Source organism: Anguilla rostrata, chromosome 6 (assembly GCF_018555375.3).
Source record: "Anguilla rostrata isolate EN2019 chromosome 6, ASM1855537v3, whole genome shotgun sequence".
Classification (NCBI taxonomy): Eukaryota; Metazoa; Chordata; class Actinopteri; order Anguilliformes; family Anguillidae; genus Anguilla; species Anguilla rostrata.
The window spans coordinates 850,635-869,147 of NC_057938.1; the positions used below are offsets into that span (position 1 = coordinate 850,635).

The following is an 18,513-nucleotide window of genomic DNA, read 5'->3' on the forward strand; positions in this document are numbered from 1 at the left end:
AGTGGTAGAATAATCGTTTTATATTATTATTATTATTATTATTATTATTATTATTATTATTATTATTAATAATAATAATAATAATAACAATGTATTATCATTATTATTATTATTATTAGTAGTAGTAGTAGTAGTAGTAGTATTAGTATCATTACTAGCGGTTCTATGAACAAATAAATTCCATTTAATCTTAAACAAATTTCAAACAAATAGGCTACTCAATATGCAATATCCAGAAAATCATAGTACACAGGTTTGAAAATGCTAACATAGAATTAAATCAGGCCTAGCCGGCTTTAAACTCAATTTAAATTTTTCAGTTTTGGCATTCGACATCAGTATATCTTTTCAGAAAAATGAAGATTGATGAAGGAGATATTCTTCATTCTTTATATGCTGCGGTTTCATAATGGCATAGACTATGGATACATGGACACTCCGGTTATCAGAGCCAATCTAATTCATTGCATTCAGGCTTTCGCGCCGTGGGAAAATGTGCGTCAACCTAATCCGTGCGATTCGCTTAATTAACAAAGAGACGTTACCCTGAGACGGCGTTAGGTTTGACTTCTCCCCGTGTACACCACCAACGCAGGCGTGTTGTGCACGAGCGCATAACTACGCGACTCTAATGCAGAAGGATTCACACCATATACTACATGCAGTCCACACATTTGCGCGACGATCGCGTCCTGTTGTGCATATTGACATGTCCTCTGTTCCTTCTTAATGCCATTTCATAGCATGGTGGGAAAAATATGCCTAATTATTAATTTCAAATATTGTTAAAACACACACGAAAGAGTGTAAACGGTTTCTCTTTAAATATTTTCTCTTGTCCATTATATAAAAAATTTTGTTTATGCATATTATGCTTGATGATGGCTCCAAGTTTTTTATATGACAAATTAGGGGGAAAAATCCAAGTAGACAATTCTCAAATGGTTCATATGCATGCTCCTGTCCAATAAACCAACACATTTTACGTTTTTGTCCTCGGTGGTGAAAAAAAAAGACAAATAATGATGAATCATTTCATAAATAATGGGTTTAAGTGCTTATCGAATGCGAAGTGGCCGCTGCCACGCGCTTATCTCTCCTGGCCACATTGCACGCGTGTTCCGCTACTCACACGGAGCGGCGCGCGGGACGTGATGTGGAATTATATAGACCTCACTTCCAGATCCGCACAGCACTCCACTGAATCTGAAAGCTCAGACATGGATGACCCCTCACAAAATGGCTCCACACACAGACTAAAATCAACAACACTCCGCAGACGGTAAGCAATATTAATAATAATATTAAAAGCATTTCACAACAATCCAGGTTTAATTGAAGATCCTTTTGATTCGAAAAAATGAATGTGAATGTATTTCCGCGCATTGCTCCGACAGGCGTTCATACTGCGGACATTTTGAATGTTTTGTGGTTTGTTGGAAGAAGGAGGCCCGTTTCCCTTCGATTTTTAAAAGGAACAATTCAGGACAATTAGTATTACCTCGCCGCTGTAGCTATCCTGACATAAAACATTTAATTATTAGATGCGTCAACGAAATAGCTCAAATAAAAGGTTTAAAATATTATTACATGGTAAAATATTACAATGGTAGTCTTAGATGTTCGTCTTAAATATTAGAGTGCTGGTCAGATATCTACATTATTTACATTATTTATTTATAATCAACACACAAACGACGAACAGTAGAGTATATATTTTGAACGTTTTGTTATTAGTTTATGATTTTTTAAGAATATAATTCTATGGATACACACTGGTGAGCGCAAACAGCTCGGGACACTGCTATTGGGATCGAATGATTTCTGTCACGAGCTATTTTAAATATGGTTACATGCACTTATTTCCTATGGCCGAACTGGACAACATGCACCTCGTTTTAAAAAATTAATTCGTCAACGGACAGTGAGGAATGAAAGTGGGAAATTATATCTTTCATTTTTCACAGTGCCAGGTGTTTCTGAATCGCTTTTACGAAAAAAACTGAGCTCCAAAAAAATGAAAATGCTCACTGATGCACGACGAGAACATTTTAAACAAAATCGTAATAATTATTTATGTACTGCATGTTTTTTTTTTTTTTTACAGACGGCTTTAAAGTAAACGTTTTATTGTGTGAATTACTAGCCTAGCATAAAGAAGATAAATATACAACTACAGAAATTCTATACAAATTATACGTTTTCATCCTTGCTGACTAAATGTTGCCGAAATGTTATCAAAGCAAGAGATTAAATTCTAGAAACAACAGAAACCATTTCCACTCGGGAGAACAAGGAGAGCACGGAAGTCAAACGAAAAATACACATTTGCATGTAGAAATAAAACAGGCAGTCAAAAATGTTAGCAATAAATCGTCAGCAGTGAGTAAAATCACGTATGGCATTCATACATTGTTCCCAGGCAGGGAAAAATAACTTATAAATGTATAACTTGTATACATATATATATATTTTACTTATTTTGCTGTGACGTCGCATTTTTATATATTTTTATCTGATACATATTCAAAATAAACATTTAGATTTGATACCCTACAACTTTAATACCGTGAGCAATAACATATTAAAGAATATTTGCGGTCATGTTATCAGACTCTTTTTGGTCTGCATTAAATAGCCATTATTTATTATTCAGACGCATTCCTGCCACACCATGCCATGGTTTAACACATATGACCTTCACAAAATGGCAGTAGTTAGGCCTTATTTGTGTCACTGTTCTCTCTCGAAAAACAAACAAAAGAATGGCCGGTAGCATTTTCAAATCTGAACGAAACTGGTCCCAACATTCATCAACAGGCCTACATGCCGTGGGACACCGCTATTTGAAACTTGGGCTATTAGACAGCGGTGTCCGATATTTGCAGGACCGACACCTATACATTATCTGATTATCTGTCGTCCGACCGCGTCTAAACAAACACTTCTGAAATTTTTTTTAGCGTGCATGGTTTTCCAGAAAAAAGAAAAAGAAAAAAAAAAACGACCACCCTAAACAGGTTTCTAAGAACGTCGTGCTTGTAGAGATAGACAAAGTCTAACCGTCAGACGGTTTGCGGCGCACTAGTGCTCGCGGCTGATAAAGACCCCCTTCTGCGCCGACCAGCCACCTCGTGCGTGTGCGTCTCCTTCCAGGACTGATGGGTAAAGTCCAAGTAGGACAGACGCTCATATTAAACAACGTGAGCTCATTGTTAACCATGGTCATATGAAATACCGACATCCGCGGGCATTGTGGCATCGTACCACGTGCTTGCAACTGCATCTTATATGTAATTTGTGAAGGATTTAGTCAATATTATTTAGATACATTTTAACGAAAGGGTTACATTTTAAGGGTTTTAAGGTAAGCGCTTTGTGGGAATTGTAAGGGAAAAAAGGTATGAGGCAAGCCTTCAAGGTGGAACGCTTTACCACACCACAAACAGCTAATCCGGTCCCCTGAGGCACATATGGCCGCGACTGTTAATTACGCTTACATATAGGCGTGAGCTGAGGTGAGTTCCCACTCATCACTGGAAAGCACTTTGCGCGTTCGCGAAAGAGCTATATAAATGCAATGGTTCATTCATTCTTATTGAATAGGCCTATATGGGTCACACTGCCCACCCTCTTATTGAAGGAGTCACCCCATATCAATTTTTCTGGCGATGCTCCGAAAGGACTTCAAATAGCTTCAGATCCGCGCAGCGACTGCAGGGCTACCGTGCGCAACGTGCCTAGCTAAAAAAATGCATCTTTTTCCAGGTGACAGAATCATATTCCTGTATTAGCCCACATCGGAATTAGGGGGACGGAGGGGTGATTCGTCCCTGTGGGTCGTGTTTCTCGAACATTGCCGCGCAGAAGCCTGGGCATATGCCATTTCATGTTCAGCCACGTCCTGCTGTCATGATGGAAAAACGGAAAGCGGAGCTGAACCGGAGCAGTCCAGCCGCGGAGTCGTGCGGCTCACTTGGACCGGACCGTGCACGCGACGGGCCGGTCACCGAGCAGCGGGAGACCACGACGGCAGTGGCAGCCGCGGCAGACTCGAAGGAGAACCAGGGGAGGAGGGAGGCGGTCACCGCCGACCACTGTAACGGGACTGTCATCGTTAATGGCGTTACCAAGGAAACGGCTTATGACGCCATCGAGCTGAAAAAGGAAGTGGCGGTGATCGAGCTCGGGAGGAGAGGAGGGGCCGCCGATATAAAAGGCGGGGAACAGAAAGAGGACAGTCGCGCGGTGCAGACCACCGAGCTGTGCCGACCGCCGCTGCCGTTGCCTCGCCGGGACACGCTCAACGAAACCCGAATGGTGCAGCTTAGCCCCCCAGCGTTCCCTCTGCCCGCCCGAGCGATGCTCTACGGCAACCTGGCGCCGCCACTCACCGCCCTGAACAGGTAAAGTGGACTTCATCTTTAATGCGGAGACATATGTGGACATGTGAAGAGTTCGGGCTTGACAGACCGATGTTCGTGGCTCATTTGGCCTACTGGGTGAGTAATGGGCTATGAGTTAATGCTAAGGCACATGGGCTGTATTCAGTCTAACAGCAACGCGGTGCCTTTTCCTCAATTCAAGAAAGATGGGTCAACGTTTTTTCGAAGCGCTGATGGCTAATTGTCAACCTGGTGCAGTTCAAATAACCCCGACACGTGCACATTCGTCGCGCAGTTGACGACAAGGAACGCAGCAATTATCTAATTACAACAGAGAAATTATGTCTAATTAAAACATAGTGAACCATGCTGTTCAAGTAAAATACATTTTAGGTAGTAATGGGCTCTAATTGTTGCTGTTTCACCGTTCCCTTGTTATGTTGATGAGTCTAAATAAAATCTGGATTCTCATATTAAAAAATATAACAGACTGCTTATATTTACGTACAAACCAGACAATTCCATACAAATAAGTCAAACACATAATAATAATAACAACAACAACAATAATAATAAAGGATAAACTCACTGTGCAAATGTGAATTTATTTAAAACAACCTGTTCTGGTGAAAGTTAGTGCAAAGTAAATGCAGTTTAAAAACTGATTACACACAACAAGTTCTATTAGTACAACTAGAAAATCTATATGCTGTTTATTAATGTGTGCCAAAGTGTACATGTGCATGCATGCCTGTGTGCCTATTTGCATGCCGTGTGTGTGTGCGTGTATGCATGTGTGTGTGTGAGTGCGTGTGTGTGTGTATGAGTGTGTGTGTGTGCGTGTGTGCACGTGTGTGTGTACATATGTGAGTGTGTGTGTGTATGTGTGTGTGTGTGTGTGCGTGTATGCATGTGTGTGTGTGTGTGCGTGTGTGTATGTATGTATGAGTGTGTGTGTGTGCGTGTGTGTGTATGAATGTGTGTGTGTGCGTGTGTGTATGTATGTATGAATGTGTGTGTGTGTGTATGTGTGTGTGTGTGTGTGCGTGTGTGTGAGAGTGTGTGTGTATGAATGTGTGTGTGTGAGTTTGTGTGTGTGTGTGTGAGTGTGTGTGTGGTGTGTGTGTGTGAGTGTGTGTGTGTGTGAGTTTGTGTGTGTGTGTGTGTGTGTGTGTGTGTGTGTGTGTGTGTGTGTGTGTGTGTGAGTGTGTGTGTGTGTTACTTACGTTCTTACATTTTCCTGGCAGTGGCTTTGGCGGTGATGCAGATCAGTATGGCATGTATCCCAGCAACCGGAAGCGGCGTCCTGCTCCTTACGAGGTTGAGATCGACGAGGGTAGGCGCATTTTACATCTTTATACGTGTGGTGAGACACGCTTCTCACGTGTCCTTGTTCGGTCAGACTCTTCTCCCGAGCGCACGGTTCCGTCATCCTTTCTTTCTCCTTTCCTTCGGTCATCCTGTCTTTCTCCTTTCCTTCAGTCATCCTGTCTTTCTCCGTTCTCTTTCTGCACTGCACTCTCCATCACCTGTTTTCCCACAGGCTTAATGACTGTAAAAGTGTTTCATCTGTCGTGTGAAAGCAGCACTTGGAGGATATGAAATAGCTTCCATAGCACAGTGGACTCCAGAGTCACCTGTTATTGGTTACACTGCACACGACCTGTATCTGTTCGCTCTAGACAGGGGTCCAGGTTCTCCCCGGGTTCTCCCCGGGTTCCACGTTTGAGGTAGACACCTCTGCAGGCTCACATCAGTCTCCCAGCAACAGGCACTCACGTTGAGAAATATCACAAATCTGAACTGGGGGAAAAAAAAAGAAAATGTTCACTCACTTCTCTCTTCCTCCTCCTCCTCCTCCTCCTCCTCTGTCGGGCCAGCCGGACAGCCGAAGGTGGTGCGGCGGATCTTCACAAACAGCCGAGAGCGCTGGAGGCAGCAGAATGTGAACGGGGCCTTCGCCGAGCTGCGCAAGCTCATCCCCACGCACCCGCCCGACAAGAAGCTCAGCAAGAACGAGATCCTGCGCCTCACCATGCGATACATCAGCTTCCTGTCCCGCCTGCTGAACGACCAGGACCACGCGGGCGGGGCCGGGGGCGGGGCAGGGAGGCGGGGCGGGTTGGGCGCCCACGACGAGGGGCTGGGCGCAGACGACGCCCTCCTCCAGGGGGCGCTGTCTCCAAACTCCAGCTGCGGCACTCTGCTGGACGGAGACGGCAGTGCAGAGAGCTTCGCCGAGGAGCAGGACTCCCCCAGCGGCCCGCACCACCACAGCCCACCACTAGAGGGAGCGCACCATCGGTGACACATGGGGGAATGTGCCGGGAATGGGGGGGGGGATAGAGGGGGAGGCGGTGGACAGACTGACGGACAGATAGAAAGACTGGCGTCTGCAGCAGGAGCACGAGACCTTCAGCCCTTAGACATCTCTTTCTCCTTCTCTCTCCGTATCTGTCTGTCTCTCTTTCTCTCTGTGTCTGTCTGCAGTCTTTTTCCTGATCCCCTTTCACACATGCATCTTGACCTGTAAACGTTCCGGTGATTTTCCGTCTCGACGTCATGCATGAACAGAGCCGGAGTCAGTTTTCCGTGTGAAACATTCCTCCAATTTGCTGGCTCAGGACTTAATAAGATTTACGGAAATCTTCCGCCACAGCTCAAGTGTGAACAGAAGCAACGTTCCCGGATAAAGCAGAAACGTTCCCGGATAAAGCAGAAACGTTCCCGGATAAAGCAGAAACGTTCCCGATAAAGAACACGAAAGGTTGGGACATTCTTACATAGGACCTTTTGTTTCTGGTACAATTTCTTGATGGAGGACTCGACTCTCAAAAATTCTTGCTTAAATATGAGACATTGCACATAGAAGATATTGTGTGCAATGCACTGAGTGATTCTGTCAGGGAAAATCTGATCATTTATTTTAGGAATGGAATAAACGGTGGTGTTGTCCTTGCTTGACATGGCTTTGCCTGTTTTAAGAACACCATTACAAAATTGCATGCAATACTTCTCTGAAATATCAGTGTCAGGCTCTTCCAGGTTTAAGTTGCTTTTTTACCCAATGTAGCAAGCTGGCTTTTGCCTCATATCAATGGCAGATATAACCAGCTGTTTAACTTCACTAACAATTAATCTCATTGCATTTTACCAAACGAAACAAATATATATATATATATATAGATAGATTTTAGCTGATAAACCATGTTTCCATTGTTTATCTAACTTTTCTAACTATTTGGGATCATATAGTTGAGCTATATTGTTAAAGATGTTACTGTAAGTTTTCTTGAAACTGTCACTCTTCAACTGTGTTGTGTTTGTTAGGATTTACATCACTGCTAAAACTGTTAAGACAAACTAGCGTAACATTAGGATTTGCCCTACATGGCTTCTGAGGGTAGACATCCTGCCTGGCCTAACTGAAACTAGACACAGAATTTTTCAATGTAGGAGACCTGTGTGTGAAGGGGGAAATCAGCTGCCTAACCCGGATAACTGAGCCAGGCGATGCTGCAGTCTCCTCCAATCCCCACACAGAAAGCCGTCTTGAGCGCCTCCTGCTGGAGACCGTGGTGCAGTACATGTGCCACATTCACAGGGGTTGTACAGTCGCTCCCTGTGGGGCTGGGGGGCTTCAGGAAATGACATCACAGTACTGAGAGGAGGACATGGATCTAAGGGACCTATCATTTCCTTTCGTGAGAGGATGTGTGCGTTTGCACACGCTCCCTCACCGGACTCCTGGTACAGCGAGGATCTCCTGGTACTGTCTTCATTATATCACTGATTTCAGCAGCAACGCGTGTGTTTATCCAACACTGTCTGCAGTGTGTAATTATACAACACTCTCTGTAGTGTGTAATTATACAACACTCTCTGTAGTGTGTAATTATACAACACTCTCTGCAGTGTGTAATTATACAACACTCCCTGTAGTGTGTAATTATACAACACTCTCTGAAGTATGTAATTATACAACATTGCAGTGTGTAATTATACAACACTCTGAAGTGTGTAATTATATAACACTGCAGTGTGTAATTATACAACTCTCTGGTGTGTAATTGTACAACACTGTCTGCAGTGTGTAATCATACAACACTGAAGTGTGTAATTATACAACACTCTCTGAAGTGTGTAATCATACAACACTCTCTGAAGTGCGTAATTATACAACTCTCTCTGCAGTGTGTACTTATACAACACTCTGCAGCATATAATTATAAAACATTTTCTGCAGTATGTATTTAAACATGTCAGACACACCTGCTGTCTTTTGGTTGTAAATATTTGTATTGAGAGAATAGCAGGATGTTACAAGAAATTGAGACATCACTAAATGGTATGTAACAATTAAAAGTACAGTTTTGTGTTGTTATTAAGGGTTTATTTCATAAATGTGCAAACCAGTGAAATTGTTTAAAAAAAAATATTTTTATGGATGTGCTGTCTATCATGTCTGTATCAGTCATACAAGGACAGTTGTTACAATCTTTTTAGCCTTCTTTTATTCACCATTTTGGAATGTCATGTGATTGCTGCAAAGTTGGTGGGAAAGGGTGCTTACTCACTTTGCTTTGTGTCCTCAAAACTGCTTACAGTTGAAAGACACCATCTCTCGCTCTGTTCCACACCCTGTTCTATATCAGCAGTTAACAGGATACACCATTAACAGGATAAAAAAAACAGTTTCATATTTCCGATTAACAGTCTGTGTGGCTTCGCTGCCAACCTCTCCCATCACCTTTTCTACCTGCAGTGACCCACACCTGGCTGCTTCTTCCTTCCTGTCTGCTTCAGCTGGTCTCTCCACTCCAAGAGTGTGTGACTGAATTCCACGCGCGATTTGTCCCTAATATCACGCCCATTCTGTAAAACCTGCAGAATCAGCCATTACAGTTCCGTGTCTCGTTGCCCAATCCTAATCATCTCTGTGCCGAACAGCCCGTTCCTTTCCTTTATAAATTAGGATGAATAGCACTGCCTTTGTTTATAGTGTTAAAAAAAGAAATTAAATGAAACTGTTATGAAAGAGGTACAAGTGTTCTTTGCCTAAGTGTACAAAGCATTCAGATGTGTGAGTTTTTTTGTTTTTTCATTTAAACTTAAAAAAGTGGTATAATATGGTACATCGAATTTGCTAGCTTCTGACATCTCTCGCCTGCCTCATCCACACCTTGCCCCACCCCCTGTTCTACCCCGCCTCATACTAGGCCCCACCCCCATCCCAGCTATGCTCCACCCCTACCCCCCCCCCCCACTCCACCAGGCTTTGACAGAGAGCAGCAGCACCTGTACTTTCCTCACTGCACTCTACAGCCCGGCCAGTGTTCCACTCATAGCAGGCCTAGCAGGTCTTTGAGTGACCAGTCTTGGTACATTTCACTATCTTAAGTATTATACGACAGCAAAACAGGCCACAATTACAGGAACACTTAGAAACGATTAATGTAGTGTTTAGTTGAAAAATGTTTGTAGTATGTTGATTAATATATATATAAATATATGCAATGTTATATCATATAGAATTTTATACAAAAATTAAAAATGAAAATCATACCTGTGTGTGTATAGGTGTATATTTGTACCTGTGTGTGTGTGCGTGTGTTTTTACTTAATTTGTAAGGGTGTGTTGCTACCCGAGCATGGAATTGTGTGTTTGTTCTGCTATCCCCTGGAGGATGCTAAAATGCTTTATCTTTGGAGCTCAGGAATCTTTTTAGGACAGAAGGGTAAATGCATTTAAGGAGAAAATAATATCTTAAATAATAATATATCTTAAATAAATATTTAAAAATATATAAAATAATATCTTAAATAATAATAAAAATAATAAAAGTTTTAGATAGACCTAAACTAACCTATATACTGTACCTCACCTACGTCACTAATCCACCATATGTTATGAATGAATGTTTTACCTGAACTGTTTGCTTTTTCAGGCCTGGTCTTTGCCCCATCCCTTCTGGTACTTTGTACAGAATCTTTGTGATGGTTATCTGTAAATAACCTTTGTTTTGTAACTTAGAACTAGTGAGCCTGCATTCAATGAAGAAATTATGATTTCAATTCATTATTTGAATTGACTGCTTAATCTTAAGACCTGAAATAGAGTTTGTGTGTGTGTGTCTGTGTGATGTCACAGTAAAGGAGTCTCAGTCGGGACTGTGAATGTGAGTGATGTCACAGTAAAGGAATCTCACTCGGGACTGTGAATGTGAGTGATGTGACAATAAAAGAGTCTCACTTGGGACTCTGAATGTGAGTCACAGTAACAGCGGCTTTGTGAATGTTCACAATATGGGCCATGTCACGTGACCCCTGGATGATCCTTCCTGGTAAATCCTCTTCCAAACTGTGACAACTTCCTGTTTGGGTCAGCCACTTCCTGTGGGGTTCAATGTGACCTTGTGACCGGCAGGATTTCCTCACATTGTCAGGCTGCATTCTGATTCGCAAAGCTGTCATGTGACATGTCACACGCTGCATCGCGTGATCATAAAAAACTACTACGGACAAAAGTGTTTAAAAATTTTTATGGTGGTGCGGCAATGTGCTGTGTTGAAGGAAACAAGGTGTGGAAGGAGAAATCTTAAGAGTGAGAGTTACAATGGAGAAAAAGAGGGTAGTGTGTTGAAGCTTTATTGCTTTTGCAGCGATTGTGGCTCGTCATTGCCCTCTAGTGTAAGAATCAATAACTGTTCAGAGGGTTTGACCACAGAGACAGGTGTGTGTGTGTGCTGATGTGAAGGGTGTGTGTGTGTGTGTGTGTGTGTGAATGAATGAATGTTGTTGCCAAACCATCAACAACATTTCTCTATTCTTATCTCCTGCCCACGCACATTCTCCATGCTGGATATGCTGAATTTGGGGGAGGGGTTTCGCAGGGTGAGTATAGCAGGTGAATGAAAGATGGACAGACAGCAAAGAGCAGAGGAAAACCTGGAAAAGGCAGAAAAGTAACTTTGTTTTTATAATGTCATGATACAGACATTGTACTTCTCTTTGCAGAAGATCTAATTCTGTGGTAACCCACAGAACAACAGTCACCGCAGAAGCAGCTTCTTCTTGAGTGTTTCTGTCACACCTGGGCCCTGGCAGTAGATCTGAAAAAGACCAAAAAAACAAAAACAACAACACTATTTTCTGAAGAAACATGATGAGGCAAGAAATAATTTTACTTAGATGTTTCAATTGGCTCATCTGGATTATTTATCTGAATGCCAGAAGGGCTTTTAAATGGCAGTAATGGCGGAATACAATTAGCATGTTACAAATAGAATTTAGCTGAAGATATTTTAATCAATAATTCAAGCAATTACACTTCATGTGTGTGGCCGCAAGGACGAAGCCGTCAACTTGAGCCAGCAGGTAGAACGAGGTCCCTCAGGAACAATTCTTATAATCTACATTCGGCTTTCATCGTTCATTCGGCTTCTAGAGAATCTTCACCACAGATAAGCAATTATTAACTGAGCCGATCTGCATCTACACCAACATTTACCCGATTGGACCTCTGAAACGTTGAAACATAATATTGTTAATTCAGTTCTAACACTCCAAATGATAAATTCCCATTTTTAAAACCCTGCTACGGCCACTGCTAAACGGAACTATAAAACAAATGCGAAAGTCGCCAGCACAGGAGTATTGGTCGAACACGCGGTATTCTTCGGAAACCTTCCCTTCGCGCACAAATAATGAATTGTCCTGATTTAAAACGAGTTATCTGTAAATGATTTATTAACACGGTAAAGGTGGCGCTTTTTTCCATTAATCACCTAAAGATAATTAATTTCGGCGATGGTGAACGGAAATGCACCGAGCAACCACGCTCTGATAGCCTACCTACATCTTGCAAATCCTTCAGCACTTCGGCAACAGTGGATTTGCGTGTACGCACGCACCTCTCATTTCCAACGTTTGCCTTCACGAACTTTGTTCCTGTAAACCACCAACAAAGCATACTAAAGGTGAGATTTTCATTTGTATGCATACCTGCATTTTTTATTAAAAACGTAATTAAACATATTTTAATATTGTATACCTTTAATTCTAGAACAAGCTTGACAATTCTCATCCCTTGGCGTACTCTATTCAGGAACGGTTTGTGAGCGCTTGACACCTTTTTAATTTTTGAAAATACTTAACATGAATGCTACCGTCGAGCAAAACCGACGATGGTCAGCGAGATATTGATCATCGTCACAGTTGTGAGCATTACTTTGAAATCTTCTGTGTTGTCATAGGGGTTTTAGTGAGCTGCAGTGGCGTTCCTTGGCTTCAGCACGCGAAGGTGACCTCTTGGCGCAGTTCCTGCGCGCGTCTGGATCCGTTCCTATGACAACAGAATTTTCCTCGTCTTTTCTCATTGTTTCTCAGGGATACGCGCGTAATTCCATTACCAGGTTGGTTCCTCAGTTCACTCCAGTCGTACACTCTGGCGACTTGCTGTGAATGATCATATTTCCACTTCGCATGGAATAAATACATTCACACTTACATGGTTTGGATTTGGTTTGGTGGTCTGAGAATGTCCAGTGTCATTTCACTCGCGTGACACTTGTATGCGGCAACTGTACTTGCAGTATTATTCACTTTTGAGTTTAATATTTACCCACTGTAGTGATGTTGGTTTTGTTTGTTTTATAACCATCTTCAGAGAAATTATATGGGAAACGCATGTTTATAGCCTAGTAGTACTGTCATAATATTTCAATGCCACATTTACAATGCAGCATAAACATAAAAATAAATGTAGATGATAGATTTATTTATGAAGTGATCTCTTTATATTCACACATAGGGTTGCCTGATTTGTACAGGTCTGGTTTGTGGTCCCGACCGGACAATGTAAACGTCCGGCCTGAATGACTGATTGAAATTTGCTCGCTAGTTTGTGGTTTCAGATTTACATCTCGACTGCTCGGCCCAGATGGCGAAGGCGGATTTTGGAGCGGGACTGAAGGAGGTCGAGCCCACCTTCGACTGCATGTTCAAGCTGCTGATCATCGGGAACAGCAGCGTGGGGAAGACTTCCTTCCTGTTCCGCTACGCGGACGACTCTTTCAGCCCCGCCTTCGTCAGCACCGTGGGCATCGACTTCAAGGTCAAGACCGTCTACCGGGACACCAAGCGGATCAAGCTCCAGATCTGGGTGGGTGGCATCCTTCCAGCACCTGGCAACCCACTTCTCCCATAATTCCCTCTCACCTCTTACCCCCCTCCCAAAATGTCCTCCTTTCACACATTGAGAATTTTTTCATCCTCTTTCCTTTAGTCTCTTATAGTCACTGGGGCTGGGATTGGATAGTACTGAAGCTAAGCAGGGCTGTGATTGGATAGGACTGAAGCTAAGCAGGGCTGTGATTGGATAATACTGAAGCTAAGCAGGATTGTGATTGGATAGTACTGAAGCTAAGCAGGGCTGTCCTGGGTTAGTATTGAAGCTAAGCAGGGCTGCGCTGTGTTTGTACTGGAGTTAAGTAGGGCTAGGCTTGGTTAGTATGTAAGCTTATATATTAGCTGGTTGCAATGAGGTGGTGTGTTCAGAGTGAGGTGGTGTGTTTAGAGTGAGGTGTGTTCAGAGTGAGGTGGTGTGTTTAGAGTGAGGTGGTGTGTTTAGAGTGAGGTGTGTTCAGAGTGAGGTGGTGTGTTCAGAGTGAGGTGGTGTGTTTAGAGTGAGGTGTGTTCAGAGTGAGGTGGTGTGTTCAGAGTGAGGTGTGTTCAGAGTGAGGTGGTGTGTTCAGAGTGAGGTGGTGTGTTTAGAGTGAGGTGTGTTCAGAGTGAGGTGTGTTCAGAGTGAGGTGGTGTGTTCAGAGTGAGGTGGTGTGTTTAGAGTGAGGTGTGTTCAGAGTGAGGTGGTGTGTTTAGAGTGAGGTGTGTTCAGAGTGAGGTGGTGTGTTCAGAGTGAGGTGTGTTCAGAGTGAGGTGGTGTGGTTCTGGCTCATGGTAGATTATGTTCTGGTTATCTGCTTTGATTAAGGTTAATAAGTGATTGTGTGTGACGGCGTTGTCAGGTGCAATCAGCTTCCCGCAGATGACGTGTAAATCTGGAGCGTGCTGTTTGTGACCTGCGACTGGGAGAGAAACGTACCTCCCCCCTCAGAGCCTCCCCCCTCCTCTCTCACACTGCTACAGGCCAGGTCAAACTGGAGGCAACACACCTTTGCTCAGACTATAATCTGTTTATTTTGATGTTAGCAGGTAGTTCAAAATGTTTGGTTTACTTTGGTTCCTGTTCCATATTTAAGCCAAACACAAAAGTTTGATTCATTTCTTCTGTTTCCGGTGCAGACATGGCTTTGCCTGCTTCACAAAGCGGAACCAGTGGAACAGCAAATATGCGTCATGCACACAGATGAGGAGTTACTAACCCGGCAGATCCTTTAGATCCTGTGTCATTTGTTTGGTTTATTTGTCAAAGGATGTTTGCCCTGATGTGCACAGGAAAAAAGCACATTTAATGAGGGCAGGCAGTGTGTCAGCAAAACTCCCATCATGCTTTGCTCTGTGTGCGCCCCCAGGACACAGCAGGGCAGGAGCGGTATCGGACCATCACCACGGCCTACTACAGAGGAGCCATGGGCTTCGTCCTCATGTATGACATCACCAACGAGGAGTCCTTCAACGCCGTGCAGGACTGGTGGGTCAGCGCGGAAGACGGGGATTTGGCATTCCGGAATGTTGAAAACGTAGCCGCGAGGAAGAGTTCTAGAATACAGTGATCTGAAGAAGAAGAAAAAAAACAGTGAAAGTTAAAAGGCTAGAATGGGATGATTAAGCCTGAAATTCTGGCACATGACTGCAGGGGTGTGATAGTGAGTGCACGTGACTGCAGGGGTGTGATTGTGAGTGCACGTGACTGCAGGGGTGTGATTGTGAATTCCCGTGGCTCTATTCACTAAAACCCACTACAGTTCACTAATCAGATTGATGTGCATCTGATGTATGTGGTAATCTGTTTACACATTATTTTGTACATGTTGCATGTCAGACTGTGTGCATTTCAGCCTTGGCTGCATTTCTCATGTTCATACACTGAATTTTGTCTGGCCTGATGACCAGCTGTACTGCATGGTGTCTCGTGATTGCCACATGCTTATTATGGGATGTTAATTGTCACATAATGTTGGTACGATACCCAGACAACCTCCAGAAACTAGATGCATATTGGATTTGTTTAGAAACTGGATATGTATCACATAACATGTAAATGTGTGTGTGTATGTGGGTGTGTGTCTGTGTATGTGTGTATGTATGTGTGTGTGCATGTGGGTGTGTGTGTGTATGTCTGGGTGTGTGTGTGTGTGTGCCGGGTGTATGTGTGTGTATGTGTGTATGTGTGTGTGCATGTGTGTTGGGGTGTGTGTGTGTTCCAGGGCCACTCAAATAAAGACATACTCATTGGACAGTGCTCAGGTGATCCTGGTTGGGAATAAGTGTGACCGAGAGGGTGAGCGTGTAGTCACTCTGCTGAGGGGCAAGGGCCTGGCACAGCAGCTGGGTGAGTCTGGGGGGGGCATGGGGGGGGCCTGGCACAGCAGCTGGGTGAGTCTGGGGGGGGCATGGGGGGGGGGGGGGGCCTGGCACAGCTGCTGGGTGAGTCTGGGGGGGGCACGGGGGGCACTTCACACTGCATTCACATTAAGGCCGGAGATGTACCCTGCGTATGTACGCAAACACAGATGTTTCTAGCTAGCTATTGTTTAGTTATTCTATTAGATACTGTCAGAATTTAATGCGCAAGGGGATTTTAGTGAACACGATAGGCACGAATACATACGCTGTGGTTCTCAGGTTCTCATCGGAATGTCTTACTCTGTGTGGCCGTTGCCATGGCGCAGGGTTCGAGTACGTCGAGACGAGCGCCAAGGAGAACACAAACGTGCGACGGGTGTTCGACCGGCTGGTGGACGTCATCCTCGCGAACGTGCCACAGGCCGGAGACGCTGATCTGCCAATCACCAGCGGCGCCAAGGCAACACGACTCACAGACCCACCCCCAGAGCCGCCCAAGAACTGCGCCTGCTGACCACAACCTCCCTCTGCCGACCCCTGACCTTTCAGCTCCTACCAAAACACGACATGTCCCTGCTGGCTGAATCACTCCCAGGTGACAAGATGGCCGACCGCAGTCAGAACTGGGCACCAGGCTACAGGGCCCATCACTGCACCAAAAACCAGTGCTTCAGCGTGCCTCCTTTGCGGGGGGATATTCTTTATATCTGGAGTGTTGTATTTTAGTATTTCATTCTTGGACATAAATAACTCTTTACCTATCACCATATACCTGTGGCTGCTGGATTTTTTATTTTGTTTTTTTTAATAGAGATATGGATCTATTTTACTCTACCAACAATTATTATTACATTATCAGTGCATGTTGTGTCTCTGGATATTACCAAACATTAAATTACTTTAATAACCTATTGATTGTGCGTCTGCTTAAAGGAAGCGTCATTCAGATTTGTTTTAATCACGTGGATGGGCTGATGTACACAGAAAATCGCAGCGAGCCACATATAGTGGACAGGGGACGGTCTACAGTGGAGTGCGGTAAAACCGCAGATCTTTGTGTTATGTCAACAATCTTTGTCCAGCTCACCCAGAGATATTAAATACAGACCATCTGCAAGATTACAGTGCCTTCCTTGAAGCAGTGTTCGAAGGCAAATCGTTATGGCGTGTGCTAGAGTTCTTATTGTTGTTTAATACGCTGTAAATAGCCATGCTACTGTTTGACGGCAAGTAAATCGAGAGTTATGATCGTACTTACTGTCCTAAACAGTTATTATGGTGGACCGCTATTTAACCCTTTCTCTATTCGCGTTCACGCACATGGTGCCATCGTCGCCGGTCAACCAACCTTAACGTTACTTCCTCAATCGCTTCCTGATTCAGAACTTGTACGCGACGTGTTGGCCAATCAGACGTTTGTATTTTGAGCCGTCCACATTTTTAGCCAGTCATATCGCTGCTTCTTGGAATCTGCGATTACAGCCGCAGTGCCAAGGCTGGGGTTTCTGGATGTCCTGACATCAACAACCGAGGTATGACAGAGTGGCTTTACCGAGGGGCACTTTAACTTTTACATAAATTCACTCAGGTTCTCAAATGAACAGAAGTTACCTTTAACAGGTAGCTTATTTTGGCTGTGATTCTCTTTCCGATTTATTTGAAAACATTGCCGCGATCGAGCGGTCTTGGCTGTAGCACGCAGGGTAAACAGCTTGATTAACAGCAGCAGAAAGCGCTGAGGACAGCGTAGAGCCGAGGAAGCTAAAGCTAATGCTTGCTCAAAGTTTGTTCTTTAGAGCCACTTGGCTATAATTGAATGTAACTCGCCATCTAGCGTAATCTGATTTAATTTGATTTATTTTACAGTGTAACGTTAGTTCATTTCCTGGGCTACTTTGGTGACAGTGGTGCTGCCACAAAATATAGGAAGTCGGCTAACTCTGCTGGCTAGCTAACGTGTCTCAGCGAGATAAATTAGCTGTACTGAGTTCATTCAACAACATTTGCTAGCTATCTAGCTGCACACCTATTACATACTTTTAAAAGATAAGACATTGTGAATTCGTCCCCAGTCATACGTATTGCACTGTTGCGGTTGACCCGAGGTATTACCGCGCGCAGGGCTATAAGGCGTCACGCTTTATGTTCCCGTTCGGTGTTGTCCAAATACAGCGCCGAAGTCTCACACTTACCGACGATGCCCCAGACGAATAAGTCCAGCAGCGATGCCAGCGCCGCGGGTCAGCCGCCCGGTCCTGACTGGGGTGATCCGCACCTATTCGCCGGGGCCCGCGCTGGAGGCGATGAGGACAACCTCGGAGACCCCAAAATAATCAAATCGCCTAGTGACCCGAAGCAATACAGGTACGTTTGCAAACATTGCAAAGATAAACATACCGCGATCACATGCGGCTCTTGTTGTGGATGGGCCCATTTAGAGAGAGATTCCTGCGCCGCGTGTTTCAGTTTTACGCCGTAGCATTTATTTGTGTGTTCAGTCCCGTTCAGTATTGTTTGACACTGGAACAGACTTTCTCAGTCTGTATGTATGCACAGGTCCACGTGCTTTAGTGTCACCGCTGACAGCCGTGACGGAACCCGA

At 44.0% G+C, this 18,513-nt stretch overlaps 3 protein-coding genes across 7 annotated transcripts in view; all 3 read left to right on the top strand.

Annotated features, from left to right (window-relative positions):
* Positions 1 to 1,150: 1,150 nt before the first annotated feature.
* On the top strand, positions 1,151 to 9,950 carry LOC135257816 (T-cell acute lymphocytic leukemia protein 1 homolog). The gene is made up of 4 exons (XM_064340973.1): positions 1,151 to 1,282; positions 3,769 to 4,406; positions 5,633 to 5,721; positions 6,266 to 9,950. Exons 2-4 carry the CDS (start codon positions 3,880 to 3,882, stop codon positions 6,691 to 6,693), a joined length of 1,044 nt encoding a protein of 347 aa, XP_064197043.1. The 5' UTR covers positions 1,151 to 1,282; positions 3,769 to 3,879; the 3' UTR covers positions 6,694 to 9,950.
* A 103-nt stretch (positions 9,951 to 10,053) lies between these two features.
* On the top strand, positions 10,054 to 16,822 carry LOC135257827 (ras-related protein Rab-3B-like). 4 transcript variants are annotated; one of them, XM_064340983.1, is made up of 6 exons: positions 10,054 to 12,364; positions 12,451 to 12,799; positions 13,288 to 13,548; positions 14,918 to 15,036; positions 15,773 to 15,897; positions 16,238 to 16,822. In XM_064340983.1, the coding sequence occupies exons 3-6, from the start codon at positions 13,327 to 13,329 to the stop codon at positions 16,423 to 16,425; spliced, it is 654 nt and encodes a 217-aa protein (XP_064197053.1). In that variant the 5' UTR covers positions 10,054 to 12,364; positions 12,451 to 12,799; positions 13,288 to 13,326; the 3' UTR covers positions 16,426 to 16,822. The 4 variants fall into 4 exon arrangements, with proteins under 4 accessions (XP_064197053.1, XP_064197056.1, XP_064197057.1 ...); XM_064340986.1 differs by having other exon boundaries at positions 13,327 to 13,548; XM_064340984.1 differs by lacking the exon at positions 10,054 to 12,364 and having other exon boundaries at positions 12,377 to 12,497; positions 12,641 to 12,799.
* Positions 16,823 to 17,308: 486 nt separating this feature from the next.
* The window catches only part of LOC135257796 (nardilysin-like), a 21,415-nt gene continuing 20,210 nt past the window's right edge, over positions 17,309 to 18,513 (top strand). The window contains exons 1-2 of one of the 2 annotated variants that reach the window (XM_064340923.1): positions 17,309 to 17,443; positions 18,084 to 18,275. In XM_064340923.1, coding sequence (XP_064196993.1) covers positions 18,109 to 18,275 — 167 coding nt within the window. In that variant the 5' untranslated portion in view covers positions 17,309 to 17,443; positions 18,084 to 18,108. Of the gene's footprint in view, positions 17,532 to 18,083; positions 18,276 to 18,513 lie in introns of both variants that reach the window. The other variant, XM_064340924.1, reaches the window with a different exon arrangement.

What these genes read in the sequence shown, in the direction of transcription:
- LOC135257816 (XM_064340973.1), top strand. Translation starts at nt 3,880, where the DNA reads ATGCCATTTCATGTTCAGCCACGTCCTGCTGTCATGATGGAAAAACGG. An exon ending in CCACTCACCGCCCTGAACAG is followed by an intron (nt 4,407 to 5,632) that starts GTAAAGTGGACT and finishes TTTTCCTGGCAG; the next exon opens with TGGCTTTGGCGGTGATGCAG. An exon ending in CGAGGTTGAGATCGACGAGG is followed by an intron (nt 5,722 to 6,265) that starts GTAGGCGCATTT and finishes CTGTCGGGCCAG; the next exon opens with CCGGACAGCCGAAGGTGGTG.
- LOC135257827 (XM_064340983.1), top strand. Translation starts at nt 13,327, where the DNA reads ATGGCGAAGGCGGATTTTGGAGCGGGACTGAAGGAGGTCGAGCCCACC. An exon ending in GGATCAAGCTCCAGATCTGG is followed by an intron (nt 13,549 to 14,917) that starts GTGGGTGGCATC and finishes GTGCGCCCCCAG; the next exon opens with GACACAGCAGGGCAGGAGCG. An exon ending in TTCAACGCCGTGCAGGACTG is followed by an intron (nt 15,037 to 15,772) that starts GTGGGTCAGCGC and finishes TGTGTGTTCCAG; the next exon opens with GGCCACTCAAATAAAGACAT.